General features: G+C 34.6%; 3 protein-coding genes across 3 annotated transcripts; 1 reads left to right on the plus strand and 2 right to left on the minus strand.

Moving 5' to 3' along the window:
- Nucleotides 1-219: 219 nt before the first annotated feature.
- On the minus strand, nucleotides 220-4,126 carry LOC137397335 (cilia- and flagella-associated protein 161-like). Its single transcript, XM_068083629.1, has 7 exons — nucleotides 3,993-4,126; nucleotides 3,494-3,583; nucleotides 2,998-3,242; nucleotides 1,352-1,430; nucleotides 1,106-1,264; nucleotides 846-919; nucleotides 220-544 (listed from the first exon to the last, which is right to left on the minus strand). The coding sequence occupies exons 1-7, from the start codon at nucleotides 4,059-4,061 to the stop codon at nucleotides 442-444; spliced, it is 819 nt and encodes a 272-aa protein (XP_067939730.1). The 5' UTR covers nucleotides 4,062-4,126; the 3' UTR covers nucleotides 220-441.
- A 1,893-nt stretch (nucleotides 4,127-6,019) lies between these two features.
- Nucleotides 6,020-22,798, minus strand: LOC137396680 (dnaJ homolog subfamily C member 25 homolog). The gene is made up of 10 exons (XM_068082999.1): nucleotides 22,685-22,798; nucleotides 19,438-19,539; nucleotides 15,865-15,893; nucleotides 15,351-15,470; nucleotides 13,287-13,341; nucleotides 10,411-10,658; nucleotides 9,979-10,043; nucleotides 9,488-9,683; nucleotides 7,002-7,067; nucleotides 6,020-6,514 (listed from the first exon to the last, which is right to left on the minus strand). The coding sequence occupies exons 2-10, from the start codon at nucleotides 19,535-19,537 to the stop codon at nucleotides 6,395-6,397; spliced, it is 999 nt and encodes a 332-aa protein (XP_067939100.1). The 5' UTR covers nucleotides 19,538-19,539; nucleotides 22,685-22,798; the 3' UTR covers nucleotides 6,020-6,394.
- Nucleotides 22,799-23,065: 267 nt separating this feature from the next.
- Nucleotides 23,066-24,425, plus strand: LOC137404826 (peptidyl-prolyl cis-trans isomerase-like). The gene is made up of 3 exons (XM_068091055.1): nucleotides 23,066-23,222; nucleotides 23,657-23,873; nucleotides 24,022-24,425. Exons 1-3 carry the CDS (start codon nucleotides 23,154-23,156, stop codon nucleotides 24,228-24,230), a joined length of 495 nt encoding a protein of 164 aa, XP_067947156.1. The 5' UTR covers nucleotides 23,066-23,153; the 3' UTR covers nucleotides 24,231-24,425.
- The last annotated feature ends 1,915 nt before the right edge of the window (nucleotides 24,426-26,340 follow it).

Here is a 26,340-nt window from a genome sequence, read left to right on the forward strand (position 1 = left end):
GACTTACTTCTGGCTGTCTTTGCCCTGTGTGGCAAATATTGAGCTTATAATCCTATGAAAAGTACAAGTTTGTACGTTGTTCAACTTTTTCCAGAGTGAATTGGTGAGCACAATTGAGATGAACTCAAATTGTTTAGACTACCATATCACACTCAGATCAAAATCTTTCCAAAGATCGATGCTGTGAGGTCATAATATCATTGCTAGAATTATATTTACATGTATGTATCTATAATTGAAGCCAGCATGTACACAATATTACATCGCTCTCGTTAATTTGTTGAACAAAAATATAGTTCCTACAAATATGCTGTCCCATTGAGTGTCAGTATTGATCAGAACACAGTGAGCTGAAGTTCTTCTGAAGGTTTGCTCTAAATACATATAAGTAAACATATCATATTCATTCTTCAGCATCATATGTCATGCATTGACCTTGACTCAATTGCCTGATTTGAAGATCCAGTGGTTGCACTCCTTCTCTGCTTTATGAGAATCTAGCGATGTTGTAGCTGTTACTTCATACTCAAATCCTAGCATCGTTCTAGCAATAGAAGGATAAAGCATCATATGGTTATTTGCAGCAGCAATTAGCTTAAACTATTTAACTTTGCATTAACTATATTGACATCAACAAACCATTGCGAACAATCCTAACTAGGGAGTTGTCTGTGGCTTAAATACAACGACCTAAAACAATGAAAACTTTTGAAGCATCTTTGGTAGACATCAATGCTTAGCTAACATCTTGAACTAAGGATGCAATTTTGCCCTTGGTAACTTAACTACGAAGTTATTTGTTCCTTGATAACAAAAAGTAGCTGACAGAACTTAATGAAACTTACTTGACTTTGTGCGCCTCTTCAATGCATAGAGCCTGTCCAGTTTTACTGTGGACAATTATTACTCGCTCATTGGCCTAAAGCATAAAGAATGAGATGTGGTATTATGTCTAAGTAGCACCAAAAACATGTACGGATTGCCTCTCAAAAATTCAACGAGGATAAAATGGTGCGCTATACCACAGCAAGTCAATTTTCTATGACAATTCACTACATTCGACTCTTATTCATGTAGATTAATTGAGCCAAAACTGCAGTCTTACAGGAACAGGCCGGCCTTCCATTTCCATCCTGAGCTGAGGATTGAGAGAGATAACATGCCACTGGCACAAGTAACTCCGTTCTGGTACTAACAGCACCTCTTGATGTCTAGATTTCTTTGCCTGCCTCTGTATGCTGAGTGTATCACTGCTCAAATACAGCTAGAAATAGAAAAGAGAGTTATCACCTCATGAACTACTTTAAATTTAAACAGGATGTACCCCTCAATTTGCATTTACCCAGCTTACATTTCCGCCATCTTGTGTGGTCCTGATACAAAATGCTTGATTGAAATGAAGCTGACTCTGAAGAGGTGCTCCATCCACGCTACAAACAAATAGTTCAGAATTCTTACTGAAAATGTAATCAATAAAGACTTGTCTTTGTGATTTATGCAAGTAATGCTCAAGCTAAAAACCTTACTATCTTTTACATATAGACTAGTTATGTTACTAGGTGATCAACATTGTCTACTTTATATATATACATGTACTTTTCTTGGGCAGTCCATAACCATTTTAATGATATTTAATAATATATTAAATAACTGATGTTTTATTAATAATAAATATTAATAATACTTAATCAAAACAATTAATAATAATATTAATAAGTAAATAGTCTACTAATTTTACTATCCTACAAACGACCTACAAACGATATTTTATTTTAGTTAAAATCTGTAAAGTGAATGATAGAAAATTACCCACTGAAAAACTGAACTATAATCACCTCTATATAACAAACCAATAATGTTAAAACAAAGCATCATCTTACATCTAAATGTGTACTAATTCAAGCAAATACCATTTTTAAGACATACACTAGTAAGACGAATATAGAAATTAACTGATCTATATATATATCTCAAAGTTTGTCGTCCGTCTGTTTTTCGGTATGTCCGGCTATAGCTATGAAAATCTTGCATATTAAAATTTTACTTTTTGCTGGACTCGAACTCACGAAGATTGCAACCGCAAGTTTTAAATCGATGCCCTTTACCGCAGAGCTATACAAAGCGTATTGATCAACAACTCTATCATATACTGTATAGTGTATGCACAGGCTAAATGACATATTATTTGAAATCGATTAATTCTATGAAACACAATGCTTTTTGGTGTTTTCATGTTTTCTTGAACTTCTATTTTCAGTTTTTTGTAAGGTTCAACTGCTATACCGCAGTCAAGGCCAATTCTTTTTATGCAGACAATTGTAGTATCTCCGGAAGAAGAGCCTCTGCATGCTCTCTCTGTTCGGTCAGACAAAGGCAGTACGATATTTCATTTCTACACTTGTACCAGTATCGAGAGGTACCAGTATCGTCATATTCAAAGTTTTAATGGATAGCTTCTGGTTGAACAGTAACCTTTTATATACAAGCATGTGCACACACTTCTAAGCAAAAATTGCTATTATTAATTCTACATATTAAGGATTTTTATTTTGTTTTCTCAGTTCATATTAATTGTATCATTACCGAATCATCTTTTATTGTAATTGTAGCGAAACACACTTAATTTAGCAATTACTTGCTAATTATTTCACATTTACATTTAAACCCTTTTAAAGTGGTTTTATTTTTTGAAAATTTATTTGGCCTTCTCAAAACATTTTCTTCATGATATGAAGTTTGAAAGTTACAGTTATTTGACAAAGTTTGAAAATCTTTACAGCTGTTTTTATTTCCTCTCTTAATTTATGAAGTTTTATGAAGCAAAGATATGAAGTTTGAAAGTTAGAATGGCGAATGTTGTTATATGTTAGATACAAATAAAATTTTTGTCCAAAGACTTTTTTATTACCCGGGCAACGCCGGGCATTCACCTAGTACAATTATAATATACCAATATCATATATGGTAATTATACTTACATATTGACATATAACCAACCTTTCAATGATAAACGTGTTCCTAGCAACTGGCAAAATGTGCTGCACAGATGAAGAAATTTGGCATGTTCCAGCTATCTTTCGTTCCTCCAGGAGTTTAGATGCCGAAATGTTTACTGAAAGGCAGGACTCATCGCGTGGATCTATATTAGCAAAGTACTTTGTCCTATCTTTAGCCATAGGGTTAACGAGCTGAACAGTGTCACCAATATGTACACTGGCATCATTGACAACACTTAACCTGGCCTGTAAGAAAGTATCAAACCTATAATAAAAGATTGTGCACCACTATCAACTAATGCAATTTGAGAACTATTTTCTTTTGTCTTATTGTCTTATTATTGGTATTATTAAACAACTATATATATATATATATATATATATATATATATATATATATATATATATATATATATATATATATATATATATAGCAACTGGCATATATATACTATATATATATATATACAACTATATATATACCCTTAAGTTCATACCTCCTTCAAAACGATTGCTGCAAAGTCTGCCGATTTTTGAATCAGCAGCTCTCCTCTTTCTCTTTTTTCCAAAAAGTCTTTGACAGTATCCTACAAAAAACGCAAAACAGTCTATGCACAACTGATTGCACTGTTTGGCATTTAAAAAACTACTCTTACTTTTGTACCACATAAAACATTTTACAGGGTATCTTTTGTATCAGGTTGCTAGTAGTGTTATGTATGTTCGAAGCATACATGATTAACAGCTAGTATTTGCTGAAATATATCGAGTTTGAACAGCATTTTGATAGCACAATGTACGCATAGCCGTTATTGATAGTCTTAATGATAATCTAAATAATTTAAAAAAGTTCGAAATTTAGCTGTATGGCCATGATACAATAATATTATTTTCTGGTTCTTATTTGGTAGAGAGAATTTATGTTATCAAGTATAATTGCTGACTGCGTTTCTCCAAGCATTATCAACGCAAAATATACAGTAAAAAGCGACTTACCTCTTCTAACTGAATATCTTCATTCCAATTTCCAACTCTCACGGACGGATTGTATGTACGTGTTCCCATTGTCTTTCGGAGACAGAAATATACGTACAACTAAGTAATCTCAACAACCTATGAGCTTCTTTTACATTTACGAGAAGTATCCGTTGTTTGCATCCGGTTAAATTACTTAGCAACAACCGAAGTAAAACTATCGCAAGTGACATTACATAGACGTCGTATTGTCAAATGGAGTAACAGCCGACACTTTCTTTAGCAGTAAACTAAAGTAAGATCTATGCATGAAAATTTAAAAATGTCATGAAAAATTTATTTTGTGAACCTAAAAGTTGGAAAAAATAATAAAAAAAATACGAGAATACATTCGATGTGACAAATCTCATCATCTTCGATATTCACAGCCTTCTGCGCGCATATACGCTCGAGCGCGCGACAAGTCCTCAAATTATCAGTAAAAACTTTGTTTTTTTTAAACAGTTTAGTTTGCAAAGCTCAAATACTAAATATAATCTGGGTAAAAAATAAGTTCTGAAGTTAAATAGTGCGTAACGCTATGTTGCCGAATATTTTTATAGTAACTTAGTTTGATGCGACATAAATTATTACGTACATGTACTAAATTTGCATCGCATCCGTAGAAAATATTGTCCGCGGTCTCCCGTACAATGGGTAGACAACTTCGACGAGATAAATATGCTGCAATATCAAACGATCAAAAAATTATGGAAATGATCCGATTCATCGCTCAATAAGCTTACTCGTAACTAGAGGCTACAGCCTACATCAATGGTGTTGTTTAGGGATGGATGAAAGTAAACAGATCATTGCACTGTGAAACATACTTAACTTTATTTTGAGCAGTTTTACAGCAGATTTTTACTGTCTAAACTGCAATCAGCTTTTTGGAATGACTGTGTGTGGTGTGTGATCAATGAACTGTTGAAATCAGATATAGGATAATACTAAAGCAAAGAAAAACTGCAAATGCAATTCATGTACCATGATAGGCCCATTGCAAGATAGTAGAATTGATGCTGCATTATTTGACTCTTGTTCAACATGCATATAACTGCCGGCGTGCTTACTTGGTCTATAAATAGCTGGTTTAACCCTGATCCTTTTTGGTTGATCCTTAGCGGCTACACGGTGTTAAGATACAAAGTCTGAAAGCTGGGTTGCCTGGGAATAGTTTGAATTTCCGAATCAAAGAGCATAAGCATAAACTTCTAGGCAGGAGAAAAAAAGGAAGTGAGTTTCAGACGTTTGCTACTTTACACTCATTATTTCCTGCCCATGTGTTTTTGCTTGTTTGCAACTCTCCTGTAGAACAGCTGTTTTCCTATAGCATAAGCTTTTATAATACACAGCTTATTGCTAGTTTTAAAACACCTACATTGCTATATACACACACCAATAGCATGCTGCCTACAAGTTGCCAGACTTGCGATAATATTTGTCTACACATTAACATTAGTTTGTCAAACGCTTACAATTAGCTTTAATCTATATATACATATTATATATATATACATATATATATATACATATATATATACATATTATATACATGTGTATATATATAAATCTAAATGTTTGTCTGTTTGTCGTTCGTTTGTCCATTTACAGCGATAAAGTTTAGCAACGAAAAATCATTTTCGTACTGGATTTGCACTCTCAACATTTAAATCACAAGTACATTTGTATACTAACAAATGCACATAACCACATGGCTAAGCCGTTCTTATCATTTCCATCACCCGAGCATTCACCTAGTTATATATATATATATATATATATAATTAAATATTTTAAATAACAGGTGTGATGATTTGACGGGTGTTAAATAACGGGTGTGAAGAGGTTTTCGTAGTGAGTTTCATAGTTGATAATAGCTAGACGTAACGACTTTATACTTTTTTTATCAAATTGAAAGAAGTACATGTCTATGTGTAAAATGAAAATCCAATATCCCATTGTTGCGCTACAAGATGATGTTTAAATTGAATTTGAGAAGATAAACATTATATGATATAGGTTTATTTTTAATACTTCTTAACAAAGAAGCACAGGCATGTAAAATAAATTTGTATATTATGAGGTTAGGAAAACAGCACCTTTAATTTTACTGCAAGTACAAAATTTCTATCAGCCAAGTGTATACAGGAAGCTAAATTCTACAGACAGATGGGTTCATACAAATGAATGCAAATATTTACAGTAAATATACTGCATTAAATGCTACATAAAATTGAATGAGGAACATCGTCGTGTAGTCATGACTATGACACACGCAAGATATTATCCAAAGACGGCCAATACTGTCAGTAAATGTTAGAGATTATAATCCAAAACCTCGCTTGTGTATGACACAAGATATTTTTGCCTTTTGAGCTGTATCATTCTGGACCGAATGTCATTTGTTGCTTGTTATTCTTAATGTATCTGCGGATGGATTTATATCGAGAACTTTGTGCTAGTTTAGCCTTCATCTCTGCTTCCTGTTCCGCCTTATATACCTAACAATAGCAACATAATCAACAGTATAATTGTTTGGCACAACCAACCATTTGTGTTTAGTAGCAAGTATATGGGCTAACACTATAACCACAGGCTAGGCTAAGGTGGTACAATATAATGTATCCAAGTACATATCTGGCATAAACCTATTAACTATACTTATACAGTATAGTTAATAGGTCTATGATATCTGGGAAAACGTGTAGCAACGAACATACAGCTAAATTATACACATAGCAGACCATACAGACACAATAGTAGAGTAACATTAACTTCAAATGTAGTGCCAGAGTGTACAAATTGCTATACATACACAATACCAGAGTGTACAGCTAACAGCAGCATAAACATTTATATACATATACATGTATATACAACAGCTGTAGTTATTGTACACTATCACTAGAGAATGCTTGTTAGTACAAACAGCCATCTATAGACAAATGATTGTAAAAGAAGAAAATATAACGGGAGTTAGAAACCTACATCAAATTCTTCCTTTTTCCACAGCTCTAGTCTGAGATATTCTTCTCTCTGCTCATCATCTACACTCTGTAAGTATAAGCTATGAAATTCTAACTCAACACAATGCAGAACTTAACTATAAACTTTGTAAGTGTATACCAAGTATTTTTTGTTCAAGTGTTTCTGTTGTATCATTTACATTTTTAGGTTACCAAAATATTAATAATAAACTAAGCGTTTACGCTATGACCACAACCAGACAAAAATGAAGAAAAGGAATGTGAACTCCGGGTGAGGAAATGCAGGAGTGAGCAATAACCAAATGAAGAATGCTTGATTCTTCATTGCTGCAAGTAAAGCTAATATAGCCATTAATATGTACTGATAAAATGCAACCATATCCTCTCAAAATAACTCTCTTTCATATACACTGTACAGTAAAATAGCAAGCATGCTACAAATCCCAACATTTCCAAGATAACCAAAAAAACAGCTGGGTAAACCAGTGATTTACTATAGGCTACTTCTAAGACAATGAAATGGCGATCTGATACAATACTATTGTCCCAGAAGACGCGGTGAAGTGACTAATAATTTGTAGCTCATCATCCTGCACCCATTTTTAGTGTTACCAAACTACTTACAATATGTAATAGTATCTAGTATCTTCGTTTTCACATAAATATATGATGCATAAAGCCGATCTTTCAGTCATATTATGATACAAATCAACATTGTATTGTGAATATTCTTCCATAGCGAGAAGAACAATACATAACAGACTAAAGGCAGCTGCATAATGACAATGCACACATTTAATATGAAATGTCTAAAAAGAATTTAATTCTTTGAGTACCATGAGCCTTGCAGTGCTGCTCGGCAAAGCATTTGCGTATGACCAAGAGCCATGCGGGATGACCTTATTAGGTTTCATGGAAAATGTTTTTGATTAGTGAGTAGTTATTTAATGAGCCTATAATGTCTGTACTTTAACAAAAGTAAACAATCATCTGCCTGCGTTGAGCCAGAAAAGATACTGGGTAAACCTCTATTTGAACAGCACCTTTATTTGAACAGCACATCTAATACAACGCCACCTCGAATAGAACATCACTATAGGAAAATAGTAGAAGAATATAGTGACACCTTTTAAATGAACGTTACCTCAAATAGACCACCACTTTGACATCCCTTGATCTTCACAAAACCATAATAGAAAATGATCAGTAAAAAGTGTCCACAAAATGCTATTGATAATGACTAATAATGTTATAATAAATATAACAATACTTACAATAATTATAATAATACTGTTATGATGATGATGTTATAATGTTTATCAAAAACAATTATTTTGTCCTTGCCGTAGTGGTTGGCATGGTTATAGTAATGATGTACCTGAGAAGATTGATCATCACAATCATCAAAAGTACACTCTGATTCGAAGTCATTAAGGTTTAAATCCGATCCATTGTCTTCAGATTTGTGCCACAATCTGGTTTTTACAACCTGACCTGAAGACTTCAGAGAGTTTTGATGAATGATGAGAACTCTCTTCAGGAACACCGTACGACATAATAGCAGGCATTGTTATGGCGTATTGAAGTTTTCTAATTCCAAAGCTATATGGTTTTCTAACTTTGAAAGCGACACCATCGAAATAATTAAGATCGGTACCCGGTTAACATATCTTAGTCAAAATAGTTCCTTGCTTCACTTGATCTGATACTTCGATGTATATGAAAAACAGTTTACGAAAACGCTGAGGCCAACAAGCATTAATGTCACTACATTCGAAAGAGAGTACAAAATATACCCGTAAAAAGGTTTAACTTTATCTTCCCAAAATTCTGACGAGCTAATCGAAAAACTATGGTGCCACCATCTAATAGCTAAGAGCTTCACCTCTAATAAAACGCCACAATAGGGAAAGAGTTCAAAAATATAGCGCCATGGTGTTTAAATAGAAGTTTTATGGCATGTTTACCACCTATTCTGAGCTTAGTTTCGCTTTTAAAAAACTTACCGGTAATTTGTTTTTCACAACGGCCAGCTGTGTCAGACGCATTGCAGATACAGAAGTTTCATTAAATGTAGATCAACAGACTTGGGTGCTTTAATATTGAAAAATAGTACTAGTGAGAGTGATTCTTTTAGTTTTAACAGTAATAATAGTGACTTGAGCTATAACGATATTGATAACTCGTCCAACTCGGAACATGCTAATGGTAGTTGCAAAAAAGGGTGAAATGTGTCAAAGCTCAGTCTGCAACACATTTGTAGCCTTTTTTATGGCATCAGCTGATGTAGAATTTTATGCTGATTAATTTGGTATCAACATATTTTTATAGTGTGGTTAAAGTTTCGACAATTTATGTGTGCCCTTGCCAAATGTTAGGTTTTACAAATATTTAAGTGTCCCGGTAAAAAAATTAATTTAGTAACGAGAGTTAATTCAGCAACTAGTCACAGAACACAAAAACAAACACGGTAAATGATCAGCTTACCTCCCATTGCGTTTCGTTGCACTTCATATATTTTTTAATAAGATATAGTTTTTCCTCTTCTCCATAGTCTTCCTTGTTGATATCAAAGCGCCAAACCCATGTGGCATACCACTTGATATAAACAGCCAAAGTGTAGGGAAAGATTATAAGCCGCACCCACAACACATCTGTCCAGCGAGGCCTCCTGTACCCACCTCTAAAGAATAACTTAGATGAATAACATGCGTTACTAGAGTCAGCATAAAAGAGGATTTATACAACATGACGAAGCGTAGACACCGTCAGCTGCAGAAGTTAACAAAGCATGGGATTGATGAGGAAGAAGACAGCTACATACTCCCAGCACCAAAAGCTAAGACACTGAGACAGAAACAAACCTATCTTCATCGCTGAATAAACAAAATACAGGATGAGTGAAGCGGTGACCAGCTGATAAGATAAATATATACCTTCAATCTAACGATATTTTACTAAATACCAATATTGGTTACCTTATATCCATTTTTTCTTGCAAAATCTTTTTGAGAACCGCTTCTTCTTCCTCTCTTATTTCACTCTACAAGATCAGTCCAAGATAGACAATTTCACCCACATAAAGCATAGCCTGCGCGTTGTTTGTACATGCATATTTTACCTAAAATTGTCCGATAACCACCTGTATTAATATTAAGCGCATTCTCATCCACATTAACACCAATTTTTAAACATCTGCCCTATTTTTTTTACCTTAAATTAATTTACGAATTTATGTTAAATTTACCAGTTGAAAAGCGCAACACATGTTAGCGTAGTCCTACTATTTAAAACTAACACTTTGTAGTAGAGTGCTATTATGATAGAAATTACGACAAAGACATTTATAGTCTCAGTATTGCGGCTGTCGCACAGACCACATTTTACAAAATTCATACACAAATAATAACCTTGCTTTTGCCACGCAGCTTCTTTTTATCAATCTCAATGAGTTTCTCCTTGCGGGCGATGTCCATAGCGCGCATGCGGTGCTTGGGCACTTGGATAAGGTAGTTGATGGCAGAGGTATAGTTGCTCCAGGCCACATAATACTGACACGCAGATATAACGCTGATGGTAACAGCTATGACTATTCTCACATCAACCTTAGGTGATACCCTCCTGTAGTAGTAGCGGTAGTAGTGGTAGTAGAACTCATCTGCAATAATAATGATATACATATATTCAATAACAATAATATACATGTGAAAAAAATAATAACATATTCAATAAAAATATACAAGTAATAAAAATAACAATATATTCAATAATAATTTACATGTAATAATAATAATGTATTCAATAACAATAATGCAATAATAATAACAATAATAGTATATTCAACCACCTTTTATACGTTTAGCATAATAAACCAAATGTCTTAAACAATTTCCAGATGATGAAGTGAATTTTGTGGTGATTGAATTTAGAATCATTTAAAATGATTGAAGTGATTTGTCGCAAGCTACGACAAACCAGGAAAAGCAGATTTTTTAAAAGACATGATAGGTTGACTTGATAAGATTCTAACAAGTCAATGATTTGCTTATGCTCACTGTCAATCACAAAGATAGACTTCTTTAAACAATTCAAAAAGTTTAGCGACTGAAACTCACAGCTGTGTACTAAATTGCAGCTGCTAATGATTTTTTTTAATTTAAAAACGAATAATATTGGCAATTTATCAAATATCACGCTTGGCTGGTTCTGAGCATCAGCTGGTTCAGAGCATCAGCTGGTTCAGAGTACCATGGTGGTGGACAGCAAACAGCCAACTTCTGTGCATTTTAGAGCACCACAAGAATCACCAACAAAGTAACATCGCCCCCCCGCAGATGCACCTTTAGGTTCTGCATGCTCAGTTGAATGGAATGGTGCAGCAGTGCACCGCAACAGCATTTTATGCTAAGAATGCCAAGTTGGTGTAGAGAGTGAGATTACGACAGACTATAATAGGCCATATCGCTGAATTAAGTTTGATCAGAGCTTTGACAAATGTGCTTTTGAAAATGTCAACAGAACCTGCCTCTTGAAAATTGATGGAAAACATAAATATTAAATTTTATTTAGTTACTAAAATGGTTTTACGGAACATTCAAAATGACACACAATTTGTATTTTCACTAATGAGTCAAACCACGATTTGCGATCATCTCTATAAATGAATTACTCGACACACGACATGAAGTTTGAGCAAATTAGTGTCTCAACATACGAAATAATTTTGAAACAAATTATATTTGAAAGTATTCAAAACATCGCAGCTTTGTAAATAAGTGTGTATATACACAGTTCCCTAAGACACTTTGGTTATATGCTGCACAAAGATTATTAAAAAGTGTTTTATACTTTTCCTTTTGTAGTTTTAAAAACATGAATCTTAAAAGATTAGGATGAGTGACAGTAGTTGTAACAAAATAAAAGAAGGCAACGCCTTTCTTACGATTAAAGCCATAAATACTAGAAGTGAAAAACATATTCGCGTCATCTCTACCTAGTAGTTAGCTAGTAGTTATGGTGAAAAAAGGTGAGCTATGTGAAGACAAGAAACATGAACACAAGTGAAAGTGAAGCAGCTAGTCATGATCAGTCAAAACTAACATTTAAAAATAAAATATGAAAATCAGAAATACAAATACACGTATGTAGTGTACGTTACGTCATTATAAAGTTCACATAATCTAAATTGGCCTAGCTCTACATTTTTATTGCATAGCATAGCTGTGTGTCAACCATCTCCTATATTGTCAATATCACATTTAAATTTACCTGTTATTAATATAAAGGTGATGGTGACAAGAAACCTTTTATATTAATAATTACTTATTTAGTTTCTTACATATAAGTTAGCGTTTTAAAATTACTTCTCATATGCATATAGCTTTATACACAGAGCATTTGGTTTAATGCTCTGTGTATAAACCACAGAGCATTTATCATTGACTTTTTAAAAGTGGAACAAATTAAAATGAATGTATTCTTATGAGCATATTTGCGTCAAAATACATGGTCTTATCATATGAAGCAGATATCAGTATGGATTTACGTCGAATTTCGAGGTTTGATCGTATTTACAATAGTCCAAATGACTCATGCCTACCATATATAGGCAACTCCTAAGACAGAAACGACTCCTATAATTATATCATAGAGAGATTGTTATCATTTATATGAACAGGCAGCATGTATCTATAATAAATGTGTGAAGCTCCTTTAGAAGGACAAAATCCAATCTAGTCGTAAAAGGATCCAGGCAATTGAAGTTTACTCAGCATTCTTGTTGAAATCTCAGTAAAGGTGCAAACACACTAGGCGATATCTAGTGTGATCTCGCGGTGCATGGAGCTAATCTGCACTAGAAGTCGCTCAGCGAGCTCATGCGGAGCAATAACGCTAGAAATTCTCTATCACAACTTTATCGCGCACGAGATACATTTCGATCGGTAGGTTTTCTCAGAATGCAATTTTATGGCTGGGAACTTTTTCGTATCGATGTTCACCAATAATAACTCCGCGCTCTTCATGACGCACGCGATAAAATCGCCTTGTGTGTTTGCACCTTAAAGCTGACTAAACCTGTAGAGGGTATCAGCAACAAGCAAAACTGACCACGAGTAACGGTATACAAAAAAGAAATGCCTGAGCATGTCAAAGCATGTAGTTTATATAGCTATACATACATTGATTAATATAAATATATACAAATATATTAGCGGATATATATTTTGTACATCTATATATTTTCTAGTCTATTATTTTAAGACTATATAAATATACATTTTACTACCTGGATTATCCAACATATAATCGTAGTCACTCCTTGAGTCAGCATCCCTCAGTATCTGTAAAATATTACATCGTAAGTGCAATCTCTAGCAGTTATGACATATGAACAAAATATACAAGGGACCCTTACTGATCATTATCTTCAGATCATACTGCTGTATTGTCACACATTTTTATATATTGTTGCTGACTATTATAGGTGTTGGCAAGACTCCAGCCCTGCATAAAATAAAAACTGTCTACATACAGCGGTCCTTTTTTGTCACAATTAATGACTTAGCAACATATGACATTTGAACAATATGTCACATGACATATGAACAAAATATACAAGGGACCCTCGCTTATCACTGTTAATGAAGACCAGCCCTGACTGTGAAAAGTGAAAAACTACAAAGTAGTATCAACTCTATATTTAGTATACGAAATAGATCCACCATAGTTTATGCGTTTACCATAGTTTATTTAACCATAGTTTAGTTCTTGCGAACCAGTTTTAGTAAAAACAAATGCTGCCTATAATGTAAATACATGTATTTGCTTCACTGTACTACTTTACCTGATATATGTGGTATAGACTGACCTACTTGTTCATTTTCTTATTGGTTACTGCAATGCTTTTTAGGAGTAATCTTTCCTAATGTAACCTTTGACATATGACCCATGTTTGCTCAACTTCTTCAAAAACTGGAATGAATTTCTAAAAAAATTTCAAAAGTCGTCATGGCCGTATATAACCTTTCATAACTTCAGAAATAATTGGCATTTGTTTAAACCAAAATATGCATCTTATTCAGCACAAAATCTCCTTTCTAGCGATATACAAAATAGCTAGCTTTACTAAATTCATCCATTCCATAATAATGGGGAAAAATAGTTTAGAGAAACAATTTCTAAATCAGCCCTAAAATACAGGAGATTATTGGCTATAGAAACAAAACTATAATGTTACGCATGTTTTGTGATCTCTCATGTTAGCCATGTACATCATAATGAGCACTGAAACCTTGTCATCATACGATAATAGCTTTATTGTTATGTTCTACAGAGAGCGTGTTTCCATCAAGCACCATGAGGAGTTATGAGTAGGATTTTAGAAGTTGTGTGATCAATGCTCTTTTGTATTCTTTGAAGCTTGGATTGGGAAGCTTCAATGTAAGTTGGTACGAAATGCTGATGGATTATTTCAAAGAAAAAATTCATTTCTAGACAAAATATTTACTGAGAAACTTCCAAAACCAAGTGTCTGTAAAACGATAGTTGAGGAAGGGTAACTTACCAGTCAGATCGCTTGATCAAAAATTTATGATCAAAAACCTGATCAAAAAGAATCAGAAACTTCTGGAGATCTCGCATAACAAAATTCATGTCATTCGTATCACTGATTTCATGGCAATAAGCAATATCAAACCAGATATTTGGCTCGGGCAATTTAGCCTTCATGTTTGAATTGTCAATTTTGAAAAAAAAAGTACGGTAAAACCACTTAATTTGCCGATATAAGATTTCAAATAGGGTGTATCTTGTAGAGAATTTTATGGAGAACACAGCTACAAAATAATTTAGCTACTATTATTGGTTGCTATGCAACAAGCAAATGAACTGCGCAAAATCCAAAAGCCGCAGGGTGTGGCTTGTCGCCTTTAAAGAAATAATGAATCTCGTTAGTAATATATAAGAAACTTTTAGACTAATAAGTTTGTTTTTTATATGTTCAGACTATCGTCGAATTTATGTAGAGGTTAAAACTGTGGCTATGAAATATAAAATACCAAGTAGCGAGAGAGCGCTTTTACTATACACTAGAACTTATGCATGTCAGGGCACAGAGAACCAGACAACATAAGCAATATAAATATATATAAAATGTATTTAAATAAATATGTATATCAACAAGAGTATAGATTGTGTGTGTTTTTTTAGAAATCTAAAGCAAATAACACACAAGCAGTGGTTCTACACAATTTATCCCTAACAACTTCAATGGTTCCAAAAAGAGTGGGACCCTAAGTAATATTGTGACATTAATAAATGACATTATGAAAGACTGCACCCTCTCCCCTACCTCATACGCAGTCGCTACTCTTTGAAACTCTTTTTCAGCCTTTTGCTTAGCCTCTGCTCCCTGATGCATATCGGGATGCCAGACTCGTGCTAGTTTCCTGTAAGCTTTGGCGATATCCCCCTAAAACATTTTAATTCATGAAAAAACTGCTGTAATATTAAAGGTTGTCTCATCAATTAATGAAATGATAGAACATATGACATATTACCTCCTCAAATGTGCAAGAAAACAATTCTAGGAAAATTTGTACTGCACATACAGATATTGCCATGAGAAAGAGTTCTTTGGGAAACATGCACAAACAACCTTTATCGAAACATGCAACATTAGACTGGAGTATCTCAAATCTAACTCATCAGCAAGTAGTTTTTCGACCTTAATAATACCTGCTAACCATGTTGCCCCCACATTTTACCTAATTACTCTGAGGGGGGGGGGTAACCAGTGACCACCCATCCCGCTAGTAAATTTCTGTCTGCACTGGTTTAGCTAAGCTTAGGGGGGAATACTTTACCTTGGAATCGTCTTTAGAGACTCCCAGCACTATAAAATAGAGAAAACATTTTGTGGAACCGACAGGCTGAGATAGGAAGACTAACAAGGCAAAACTAATAGCATAAGTAAGACCAAACAAGGTGCATACCATGCGCATAGCATAGAGGTGTGACATTACAGTATTTGTAGCTGAGGCTAACTTGGGAGATAAATCGTTCTTATAGATAATTGTAGCCTTAGTGATCAAGTTTGAACATAGTTTTTATTAAACTTTCTATAACATACAACTATAAAGAGACTAAAGTAACATTGCAATTGAAGTTCCAAGAAAAATAGAAAACCTTAAGACTGAGTCTAGATAAATAGTCATGCATACTAAGTCAACTTTTACCTATTAGGATTTCGAGGAGACGTCACAAAATTGTCAAAATATCATGGACTAACAGACCAGTTTACAATTTTTATACAGTTTTAGATAAGATGTTATATTATGATGTGGAAAATTTGAGAAAGTTAAAAACACTTTAAGAAAAATATGAAATTTTAAGCAGGATTCTCGTAATAAAAAAATCTCACCCTCCTGCATGTTCTCATAGCCAAGTTACAATGCTATTGATCAAGGTGCATATATAGTCCTATGAGATCTTCCTTTATAGCTATTGGAGCAACTCTTGTTAGTACTACATGAAGTGCAGGTTACACGTTATTGTTTGTAAATGTAAAGTCACCACAACCGTGAGAGTTACCTCCAGATGTCTATTGAAATTATGTGTCCATAGATTGTTTTTTTGATAAAGGAGATTTTTCATCTTTAGCAGTTGCTATTGCAAAAAGCAATTTTACGGGATCGATAAACCATCAGACCATTTGAATAATTAGCCAATAATATATTACTTTAAATCTTGTTTCAAAAATCATGCGGCAGCAATATTAAGGACAAAAGGTAAAACTGAGAACATCCATGTTTCAGATAATGGTCTGCATATCTATTACAAACTTGGATAAAAATAAAAGATGAGGGTTAAAAGTGGGATTGGATCTGTCAATGCATCTGTCAAAACAGCTATTGTCAGCTATTTACAATTCCTTTTTGTAATATGGCAAAGTTTGTGAAATTTTTGGCCTGAAAATGAGAAAAAAATGATATAAGAAATAAACTATTTGTTGTAGTCCAGGGCTTCTGCTAGTCTTTGAGGACAAAGACTTTTATTGGGTTAATAACGAATGTTTAGGACTACATTCTGAGCCAAACTCAAACCACAGACATTAAAGATTTACATCTTCTTCAAAATTTGAAGAAAAAAAGTTCTTTAGAAGATTGCAACTGGAAAAGGCACATCAACATCTATTATAGGTACAGAGAGAAGAGTAAGATGATCATGATGCGTAAAATATTGTATTGCTCCTGCTTAGAAGAGATACCATAGTGGGGCACAAAGAGAAACCTCATGCCAGTAGATATACTTCATATAAAAGACCAAATTTTCCTAACATTTCTTTAAACATCCAAAAGTATAATAGATCAAAACTCGAGCCTTCAAGCTAAAAACGTGACAGATTTGATGAGGCCAAAATTAACTCTTTGGTTGACTAAACTTCATTAATTACGAAGTTGTCTGCCATCATAAGCATAAATTTTAAATCCTTGCAAAAAGTCAAGATGTATAAAAGCATGCTTTAACCCAGAAACCTTTTCTTTATTTGTTAGTGTTATATATGTAGAATAATGGCTAAGCCTACTAATGAAAATGAATAGCAAACAGAAAATAAAGTACAAATAATGCACCACGAGTAAAAACCTTTCAGCCAGTAGTTAGTACCATGGAGAGTGATAAAAGGTTAAAATGTGTAATGATATTTACACCCTTACCAGAACCGACATAAAAAAGTTGCGAAACCAAATCCATTCAAACTTCTTGCTGGTAATGAGGACTCTTCAAGGTGCAGACCATCGACAGAACCATGATACTTTCACCAACCACATAAGACTAACCATTGATGATCAAAGAACTAAGAAAAGCAAGTACAGTAGATGCTCCTATAATGTACACCTTCTTTCACAAGTTTCACTAAATGTAAACATTTTGGCTTCGAATTAGGTAAGAAATTCCATAGAAGGTAAAGCATCGAGTCAGTGCAAATTCACAAAATGGATTTGAATAACGAGAGTCTCATAGCCTAAAAAGCATTGTTTTCTCTCTTGCTGCACTTGGGAGAGGCAATGACATATAGGACTATCTCGACTATATATACTAGTACCGTGGCAGTCTAGTGCGCCGTGAGACATACTCAAGTGTGCCGATAAAGCACAGAGAATAAGTATGTGTACAATTATTCCAAAATATCTAAAGACAGTTGATTGGTGTAGTTATTCGTGTATCGGTCTACCAAGCTGAATGTCACAAGTTGGAGTCTTGTTAAAAGCAATCTTTTATTTCAACCTGTAACCCAGGCTTCACACAAACAGACAGTCAGACACCACTCTTACTATAGTAAATATATTTTTATTGTACTTCATTTTAGACATATATAGTATTTTTACTTTTTTTCTCTGCAGCCTAAACCTTGCTGTCCAGAGAAATGACAAAAGAGGATTTAAATTGACATTAAAGGTGTGCGCTGCCAAGAATTACTGTAATCATGAACCTTAAACCAAATGAAAGTGATGAGAAAAAAGAGCAAAGATGTCGATACATACCAACAACACCTAAGTTAACATCATTAAACTAAAAAGTCAAATTTGGTTTTTCCTATCTGAAGGACCAACATGGTGAGTTTGAGATGATCTTGGAAGATATTAGGTAATTACATACATTGTATGGTACATATAATGCAAAATCCCTATAACATAAATGTCCTCGGAACGGATTATCTACGTTGTAGGAGCGTCTACTGTACTCACAAACAGACAATTTTTAACACAAATAGGTAATACATGAATTGACTGATGATATAGCCTGTGTGAAAACATCCTGAAAACCCTTTGTTGATGAAAGCAGCAGAGGGACACCAAACAATGTATGCTTGTTCTTTTAGGTAGTGCATAGAGAGGGTTTAATCTTGAACGACTCTAACATCGTTGAGAGCTTCCATATAACGTTATTGAGAGTCAAACTAACTTTCTCTGAGACGTTCATATGCAGACAGATCCACTACCTTGACAAGCCGATTATCGTGGTGACCAAGGAGAATACAACGGCAGCCAAAAAAAAAAACGGTTTCACTAGAGAAAGATGGTAACAACACATCTCACTCATGAATGGCGGAAACACAAAGCAGTATTACTACCACCAGTTGTAGATGGACAAGACAAAATATCGCCTACAAAACAGACAGCAGGTACAAAGCCCACAATAGCAAACGATGAACAGATAATAAACAGAGCAGGAGTTGGAAACTACTATGATCTTGAGACGGGTGAGTAAGCTGAGGTGCTTAATAGACAATTCAAGCACCAGGTGGGCCACTTAACACCTGTGTTAATCTATATAAAGACACAGTTTTTTAAGGATGTAAAAGAAAACAAAAATAATGGAAAGTGCTCCACAGGTTGATTAATCTTTTTAGCATCTGATAAAGACAAAAAACTTACCATCATAACAGTTTTCTTTACCACAGTACATTCCATCATAAAGTGCATCTACTGGCGGTGAATAGGATATAAACACCAATGCCATAAACATCAAATGCATACCTACAGCATAAAAAATTGCTAGTGAATTATCAAAATTGGTCTAAGAGACAGCAGTGACAACAAAGTCAACAGGCTACGACATCTCATAGTGGGCTAAAAAAGGGTTTTTAATCCTAATTTATGCTTTTGATCTTCAATAGTGATTAAAAACGACATAAATTGTTGAGTTTTTGTTACTAATCCAGTACAAAACATTCTGTTTTGCCAAATCTAGTGACCATAAACACTGAGATGCTTGACAACAGACCTCCAAATAACAGAAAACATTTGTGACTAGATAAATGTAGTTCATATGCAGTAGGCAAACCAGAGAACTCAGAACACCAATGAGTGTTGTAAATACGGAACCCTGAAATAGTGTTTTTCAGCCCAACAATCACTAGTTACATTCCTAAAAAAACAAAGGATAAACAATTCAATAGCTACATTCCTAAAAGAATCTATGCTAAATGTTTTATAATATCATCATGCACACTGGCTATACATTTAGCATCAATGCAGATTGTAACTTTGAAAAACATTGAAACGGCAGATCTAATATAGCACTCCTGTGATTGCTTACAACATTGCATCAATAAGTGTGCAGTGTTATAACATGTAGTATAACATGTAGTATAACATGTAGTATCACGAGAGGCACAACAGCAAAAGTAACATTTTATTTTAAACAACCAATTGCAACAGAGGAGAAAGTGTCTTCTTTTTGACAATATCTTGCATACCAATGAAATGCTAACTGCTTTAGAATGCACCATTAAAAAAAATGATAATGGTAAAATATTATAATTTTTTTTAATAAATTATGCATCTTTTGTGGTTTCAATAAAATTATTGACCTAACAATTACATAACGGCACTACATGTTTTACTTTTTTTACACATACAGTAATACTTCAACTTACGAGTGCTCCAACGTACGAGAAACTTAAGATACGAGCCAGCTTTTAAGCAAGTTTTAGCACTAACATACGAGCCATATTTGAGTTACGAGCACGTGAGTCAGTTGCCAAGTATGCCGGAGGGGTTTTATGACAACAGCATCAATCTGTATTTTTCAACTGCACAGGTTATACTTTTGTACCGTATTTTTGTGCACGCTTTTCAGTGCAGAATTATGTGAATTAAAAGTACTGTGCGTAGACCGAAAGTTTGCCAGTAAAATGAAAAATAATGCAAAGAAAAAGCAAATGATAACAATTGATATTAAACGGAAAATTATTGAAAAATATGCGAAATGTGTATGCATGATTGAGCTAGCTCAACAATATGACAGAAATACATCCACAATTATCAAACAGAAGGATTATATTCAGGGCATTTAGCTCGCAAAAGTACTAACCGTAGTTTCTAAACGGCGCGGCGCCTTCACCACCGCTGATGGAGAGACCGCTCAGGCATTGGATATAAGATAAACAATTGGCCGGTGACAGCGTAACTGAAACGACGCTATTTGAAAAGGCCGTTGCTATCTATCAAAACTATAAAAATAGACATTCGGACAAGTTGGCTAGTGGTCGTGCATTTAACCTTTGTGACGACACCTGTGTTCGTCCTAATCGCGACATGTTGAAAGGGCGACAAAGGCAAACGTCCTTAGATAGGTTCATCTTAAAACGGCCGGCTAGTCGTAAAAGCGAAACAAAGGAATAATTAGCTAACTAGCGAGAAACTTCAAACTATGAACGTCGAAGAAATTTTAATCACGTTAAGTTAAAAATGAAAGTTTGCTTTTAGATTTGCTTCTAAGTTTGTCTTTTAGGACTGATAAAATCCAAATTTATCAAAGTCAACCGTTGTAATGAAGGATAACTTATATATCTCTCTCTGGCAAATGCTAGCGTTAGCTGCTATTGTATGTATTTAATTTTACATTTTAATTTAACAAATTTCCTTGCATTATTTTTTATTTGTTGCTTTTTGAAAGCAAGTGGTAAGTTAGGACAATAATCAACATGTTTTTTCTGTTACAATATCTTGTTTTGAGTGTTTTATTTGCATTTACAGAGTATGAAAACCAATAAATATATATTTAATTGTTCTATATATAAATAAATTGCACCAACATGCGAGTAAATTGACATACGAGCTCAGTCTCGGAACGCATTAAGCTCGTAAGTTGAAGTATGACTGTACTTTGCTAAAAGTTCAGAGATTACTCGTGTGAGACAAATAGAATATTCATGATTCAGGCTTGCTGCAATAATGCGCAATTTTATGCTTCTAAACTACATTGACTAGCCTACACCAGCTTTGTTACAATTAATATTATTTCGCATGACATATAGATGGCAGAGTATCGAATACTGGTTTATTCTCATAAGTTGCCTTTAAACTAGCTAAGTAAAAAGTACTACAGATTGTCCAGTTGCCTAGAAAACTTTAAACCTCACACCTTTTTTTAAGTTCTTAAAACTGAGTTCTCGCGTATTTTTGCCTTTAGAGGCTCTCAGTGAGAACAATCTGATTTGACAGTCAAAAGCATCTGATTCTATATACCAGATGGCTTTAAACATGATGATCCAAAGTCAGTTTTTCCTCCATAGTAGAATTCTAAATGGTTTGGTGCCAACTTGCTTAGATGGATCACGGAACCTAGAAACGCTTATTGATAAAACTCACAAAATTTCAGCTTTTAATCAACCAGCAAGCTATTGCATAGCAATGATGTACCATATTTTCAACAAGTGAGATCGACATTGAACCTGTGTATATGCGTTTCGCACTCGGTACCTATCTAAAAGCGTACGTTCGTAGGTGTCTCTCACGACAAATAAAGTAGTAACCATGAACTGCACCCGTTAACAAGTCTTGTCTGCACTTTTTATCTGCTGCTTAGACTCCAGTAAAAACGCAATACTTGAATAAGTTTCCAGCTAGCTGTTAGGAAATCTGAATTTTGTTTTTCTAAAATTGCAAAATATCTCCTGCTGCATTTTGTAATCCTGCAACTTGCTCCTTTTTCGAATTTAGCTCGAAATATCAAATACATTTTTGAGATCACCGAATAAAAATCTTCACCCGGTCTATAATCTGTATAAACAGTTCTAAGCTAACAAACTGTGTAGGCTCTCAGATATTTTGACATTCTCCTTAACGGATATTTACGACTACTATGCACGTAGTCCTTGTGCTCATAACTACGTACTGTTAGTTTCATGTACACAGTCTTCATCAAACAGATATCACACTTTCACGGGAATGAACAGTTCTGATCGCTTTGCTTCGATCTGTAAACTACTGCCAACAGCACCGGAAAAACTTTAGCTGTAACGCTGTATTAAATTTCTAGGCACCTATCGACAGAAGCCTTTCAATGCGGGTTTATAGCAAGTTACTACGCTGTAATAATTAGTGTTTGGATAAATTGTTCTAAAATTCAAGAGTTAGCTAGTAATTTTTTATTTTGTTAATGACTAAATAAAAAGTTACTAATTAAATATTTACAACTGCGTTTTGCAACAAAAAAAAATTGACTATAAAACTATAACTAAACCAAAACAAAAAATGCACACTGCGGTAGAATTTTGTCAATGAAAAGTAGTACCTTTCTTTCTTCCTGAGGTTCCCGCCATAGTAGGTTGTGCTATTAACAAATTGATCAAATTCGCGACACCATGTCTCTCGTCCAAGTCTACTTTGATATCAGTATTGGTGGAAACAATGCAGGCAGAATAACAATGGAGGTATGTGGTTTATATGATTAATTTCGGCTAGTAAAACACTCGTTAGCTGTGACTCATCTTTGTTTCCTTATCACTTTTTGAATAGACTTGTACTTCTGAGACTATTTACGCTCTAAATTACTAGGTGCAAGTAGAGGGTCTCAGGAGGAACCAGTATGCTATAGCGTTATCACATTGTTACAGTGCATAGAACTCTTTAGTGATTTTCAGCTTTTGGTAATACCCTCGTGTCATGATAGTTCTGGGTAAAAGGCTGCGGTCAAGTTTATAGGAAGTGGCATATATTTAAGTGAGTAAGATACGTGTGCGATTCTCGTGGTTTCAGATATGCTTATTTCATCATTACTGAATGATAGAACACTGTCGATCCTCATTTTGGAGAGTAAAGCTATCCTATAAGTTCGCCCGGACTTAGCTACCTTATTATATTGTAGCTTCGCAATGACGTCGTTCCCAAGACCTGTGAGAACTTCCGTGCATTATGCACTGGAGAAAAGGGATTTGGCTTTGCCAAAAGCTCCTTCCATAGGATTATTCCCGGGTTCATGTGCCAAGGTGGCGATTTCACCAACCATAATGGCACTGGCGGCAAGTCCATTTATGGAAACAAGTTTGAAGATGAGAATTTTGCTTTGAAGCACTCTGGAGCAGGTAGTGTTGCATTATGATGACCACTAATATGCTGTAATGCTTGTGGAATTTTCCACCTTCAGAGAGAATTATTTATTTTCATTGTATTTATTATAATATAGTGAAATGTGATTATTTTTTGTTATGTGTATTTGCATATTTTTTCAAGGTTGCCTCTCCATGGCAAACGCTGGCAAGAATACTAATGGTTCTCAATTCTTCATCTGCACTGGTAACACTCCATGGCTCGATGGCAAACATGTTGTTTTTGGCAAAGTCGTTCAAGGATACGAGGTGGTGAAGGCAATGGAAGGTGTTGGCAGCCAAGATGGTTCAACATCAAAGAAAGTTACCATTACTGCATCAGGGCAATGCTAATTGTTCTTTTTCACATCTGTCCGGCATTGCATTTCTCATTTTCTTTTACCCTGCAACCAATTTTCTGGTTCATGAGCCGTTGTAACGCATTACATTTGTGCATATCTCCTTTATGTTATTTTGTGACATTTTTATGAAGCAATGCTTTGGTAACAGCAAGTCATTTGTTAAATATATGCTTCTACTTGACTGCGATCTGCTGGGTTTGATCATACTATGTGCTATAATTGGGCACGCTTGTAAGAGATTAGGTTGTTATTACTGTCCTAGATATTCATGTTGTGAAACATCAAATGTCTGAGATATAAGTATCATCAGCTTCCAAAACATGTATGGATATCATTGGGAGTTAGTCGACAAATTATATGAGCATTAGCCAACTGCAAATCGGGTGTCTGAGCCTTGAGCAAAGCTGATTCCTATGTGGCCTAATTGGGACAATTAGGCCATGTAGGAAACCATGCCTGAATAGCCCTACTCTGAAACCATTAGAGCGTGGCTATATCTTCCTATTATTCGCACTGTTATTATTGCGCTAACCAACACAATCATCGCAACTGGCATGTTAATAACTTTAAAATTTGCCTTTGGTGGAATGACAGCTCTTAACTCGCAACATCTTAGGATGAGGATTGCTGTATAATTCATTTCATAATTTTACTACTAATAGTTTTGAGTTACATGTATAGCTAATTTTGGCAAATTTGTTGCCGAACAGTCTAACTTTTGTGTGTTACCATGCTGAGTCCAACATCAGGAAGCCTTGACCGCTTACTGCGATAGCCCTAAAAAAGTTGTTGCGTAAGACATTAGGTAAGAAGTGCAAATAAACACAACCTGCTGATAAAACTCAACAATGACTCAAGGAAACTATAAAGGAGGGGAAAATCAAAAGAGGGAAAGCAGGGAAGAAGCGCCAAGCCAGGTGATTGGCTGCTCGAAGCCCACAGAGCCTGTAGTAAATAGCTAACCAAGGGTTGACTCAACCAGAACGATATAGAGCAAGCAAAATTCACCCAAAACGGCACACCAAGAAGTCCTAAATCTCTGAGAGAAGAGAGTTTATTCACCTCCTTTCCCACCTTCCTGCCATAGAGAGGGAGAGAGCAGGCAGATGTAGTTTCGGAAACAATTCCTATATTGCCAATTTTACTAAATACTTCTGCTAACTAGAGTAAAGTACTCCAGGAAGCAGGACTTCCTTTAGGTAATATTGCATCATTGCTTTGCAATACTTCATGATCTTGTAACTCCTAAATCATATAGGTAACTCTAAGTATGTAATTTAGGTTTTGTATAGTAGTTCGCTACTCGAACTGAAACAATCACCTTGTGATACATGTACTTATATTTCTTTCTTTTATGTTGTTGTAGAATGTATTGCCTATTGCCTATGTAGAATGTACAGACTATTGCAATGCTTACATTACGTCATGCTTGATGCAATGACTTTGTGTTAGACTATGTACATGGACTAATCAGTTGCGTTTTGAATTTGAACAAATGTACCAGTGATCTGTTGCTTACTGAGTTTTTGATAAACATACCACTGGTGTGATATTATTAAGAAACTCACCGTATCACACTTAACTTTTAACACCGTGTCTGAATACAAACTCCAATGAATGTTGTATCTGGGCGTGTCCATAAATTATAATAATTTGACATTTAGAGTGATTTGATGCCAACTACACATGCACATTTACTCCCATTATAAAATTCGTTGAATTAATTGATACAGTACTATTACTTTCTTGGCTTTCAAATAATATAAAACTTACTGCTTTCAAATAAGTAGTTCCAGATCTATAAAAAAGTATTAAACCTACTAGCGGCTAGTAGGTTTAATAGTGGCTAGTAGGCCACAGTAACTGGCATTAGGCTAATAACTAGCCTAATGCCAGGTACTGTGGCCTCTGAACGATATTTTCATCGAGGAAAATCAATCGCGAAATGTTGAAGTAATGGCAGAAGTTAAATTTATTTATTTATCTGTATGATGTCCTTACCTTTTGCTAATTTAGATATCTTGTTTTTATATGATTACTTAAAGGAGATTTGTGATTCACAGCTACTTTATTTAATAATAATGGAAGCCATCTCAGAATAT

The sequence above is a fragment of the Watersipora subatra genome, chromosome 1, assembly GCF_963576615.1.
Source record: "Watersipora subatra chromosome 1, tzWatSuba1.1, whole genome shotgun sequence".
Lineage (NCBI taxonomy): Eukaryota > Metazoa > Bryozoa > Gymnolaemata > Cheilostomatida > Watersiporidae > Watersipora > Watersipora subatra.

Excerpts from the sequence above, each read along its gene's own strand:
- LOC137397335 (XM_068083629.1), bottom strand. The coding sequence starts at position 4,061 with ATGGGAACACGTACATACAATCCGTCCGTGAGAGTTGGAAATTGGAAT. Across the intron at positions 920-1,105 it reads TGGAAGGCCGGCCTGTTCCT|GCCAATGAGCGAGTAATAAT; the intron begins GTAAGACTGCAG and ends TTTATGCTTTAG. Across the intron at positions 545-845 it reads GAAGAGGCGCACAAAGTCAA|AACGATGCTAGGATTTGAGT; the intron begins GTAAGTTTCATT and ends TTCTATTGCTAG.
- LOC137396680 (XM_068082999.1), bottom strand. The coding sequence starts at position 19,537 with ATGCATTTGATGTTTATGGCATTGGTGTTTATATCCTATTCACCGCCA. Across the intron at positions 15,471-15,864 it reads TCTCTAAAGACGATTCCAAG|GGGGATATCGCCAAAGCTTA; the intron begins GTAAAGTATTCC and ends AAAATGTTTTAG. Across the intron at positions 7,068-9,487 it reads GCAACGAAACGCAATGGGAG|AGTGTAGATGATGAGCAGAG; the intron begins GTAAGCTGATCA and ends TTATACTTACAG.
- LOC137404826 (XM_068091055.1), top strand. The coding sequence starts at position 23,154 with ATGTCTCTCGTCCAAGTCTACTTTGATATCAGTATTGGTGGAAACAAT. Across the intron at positions 23,223-23,656 it reads CAGGCAGAATAACAATGGAG|CTTCGCAATGACGTCGTTCC; the intron begins GTATGTGGTTTA and ends ATTATATTGTAG. Across the intron at positions 23,874-24,021 it reads TTTGAAGCACTCTGGAGCAG|GTTGCCTCTCCATGGCAAAC; the intron begins GTAGTGTTGCAT and ends TATTTTTTCAAG.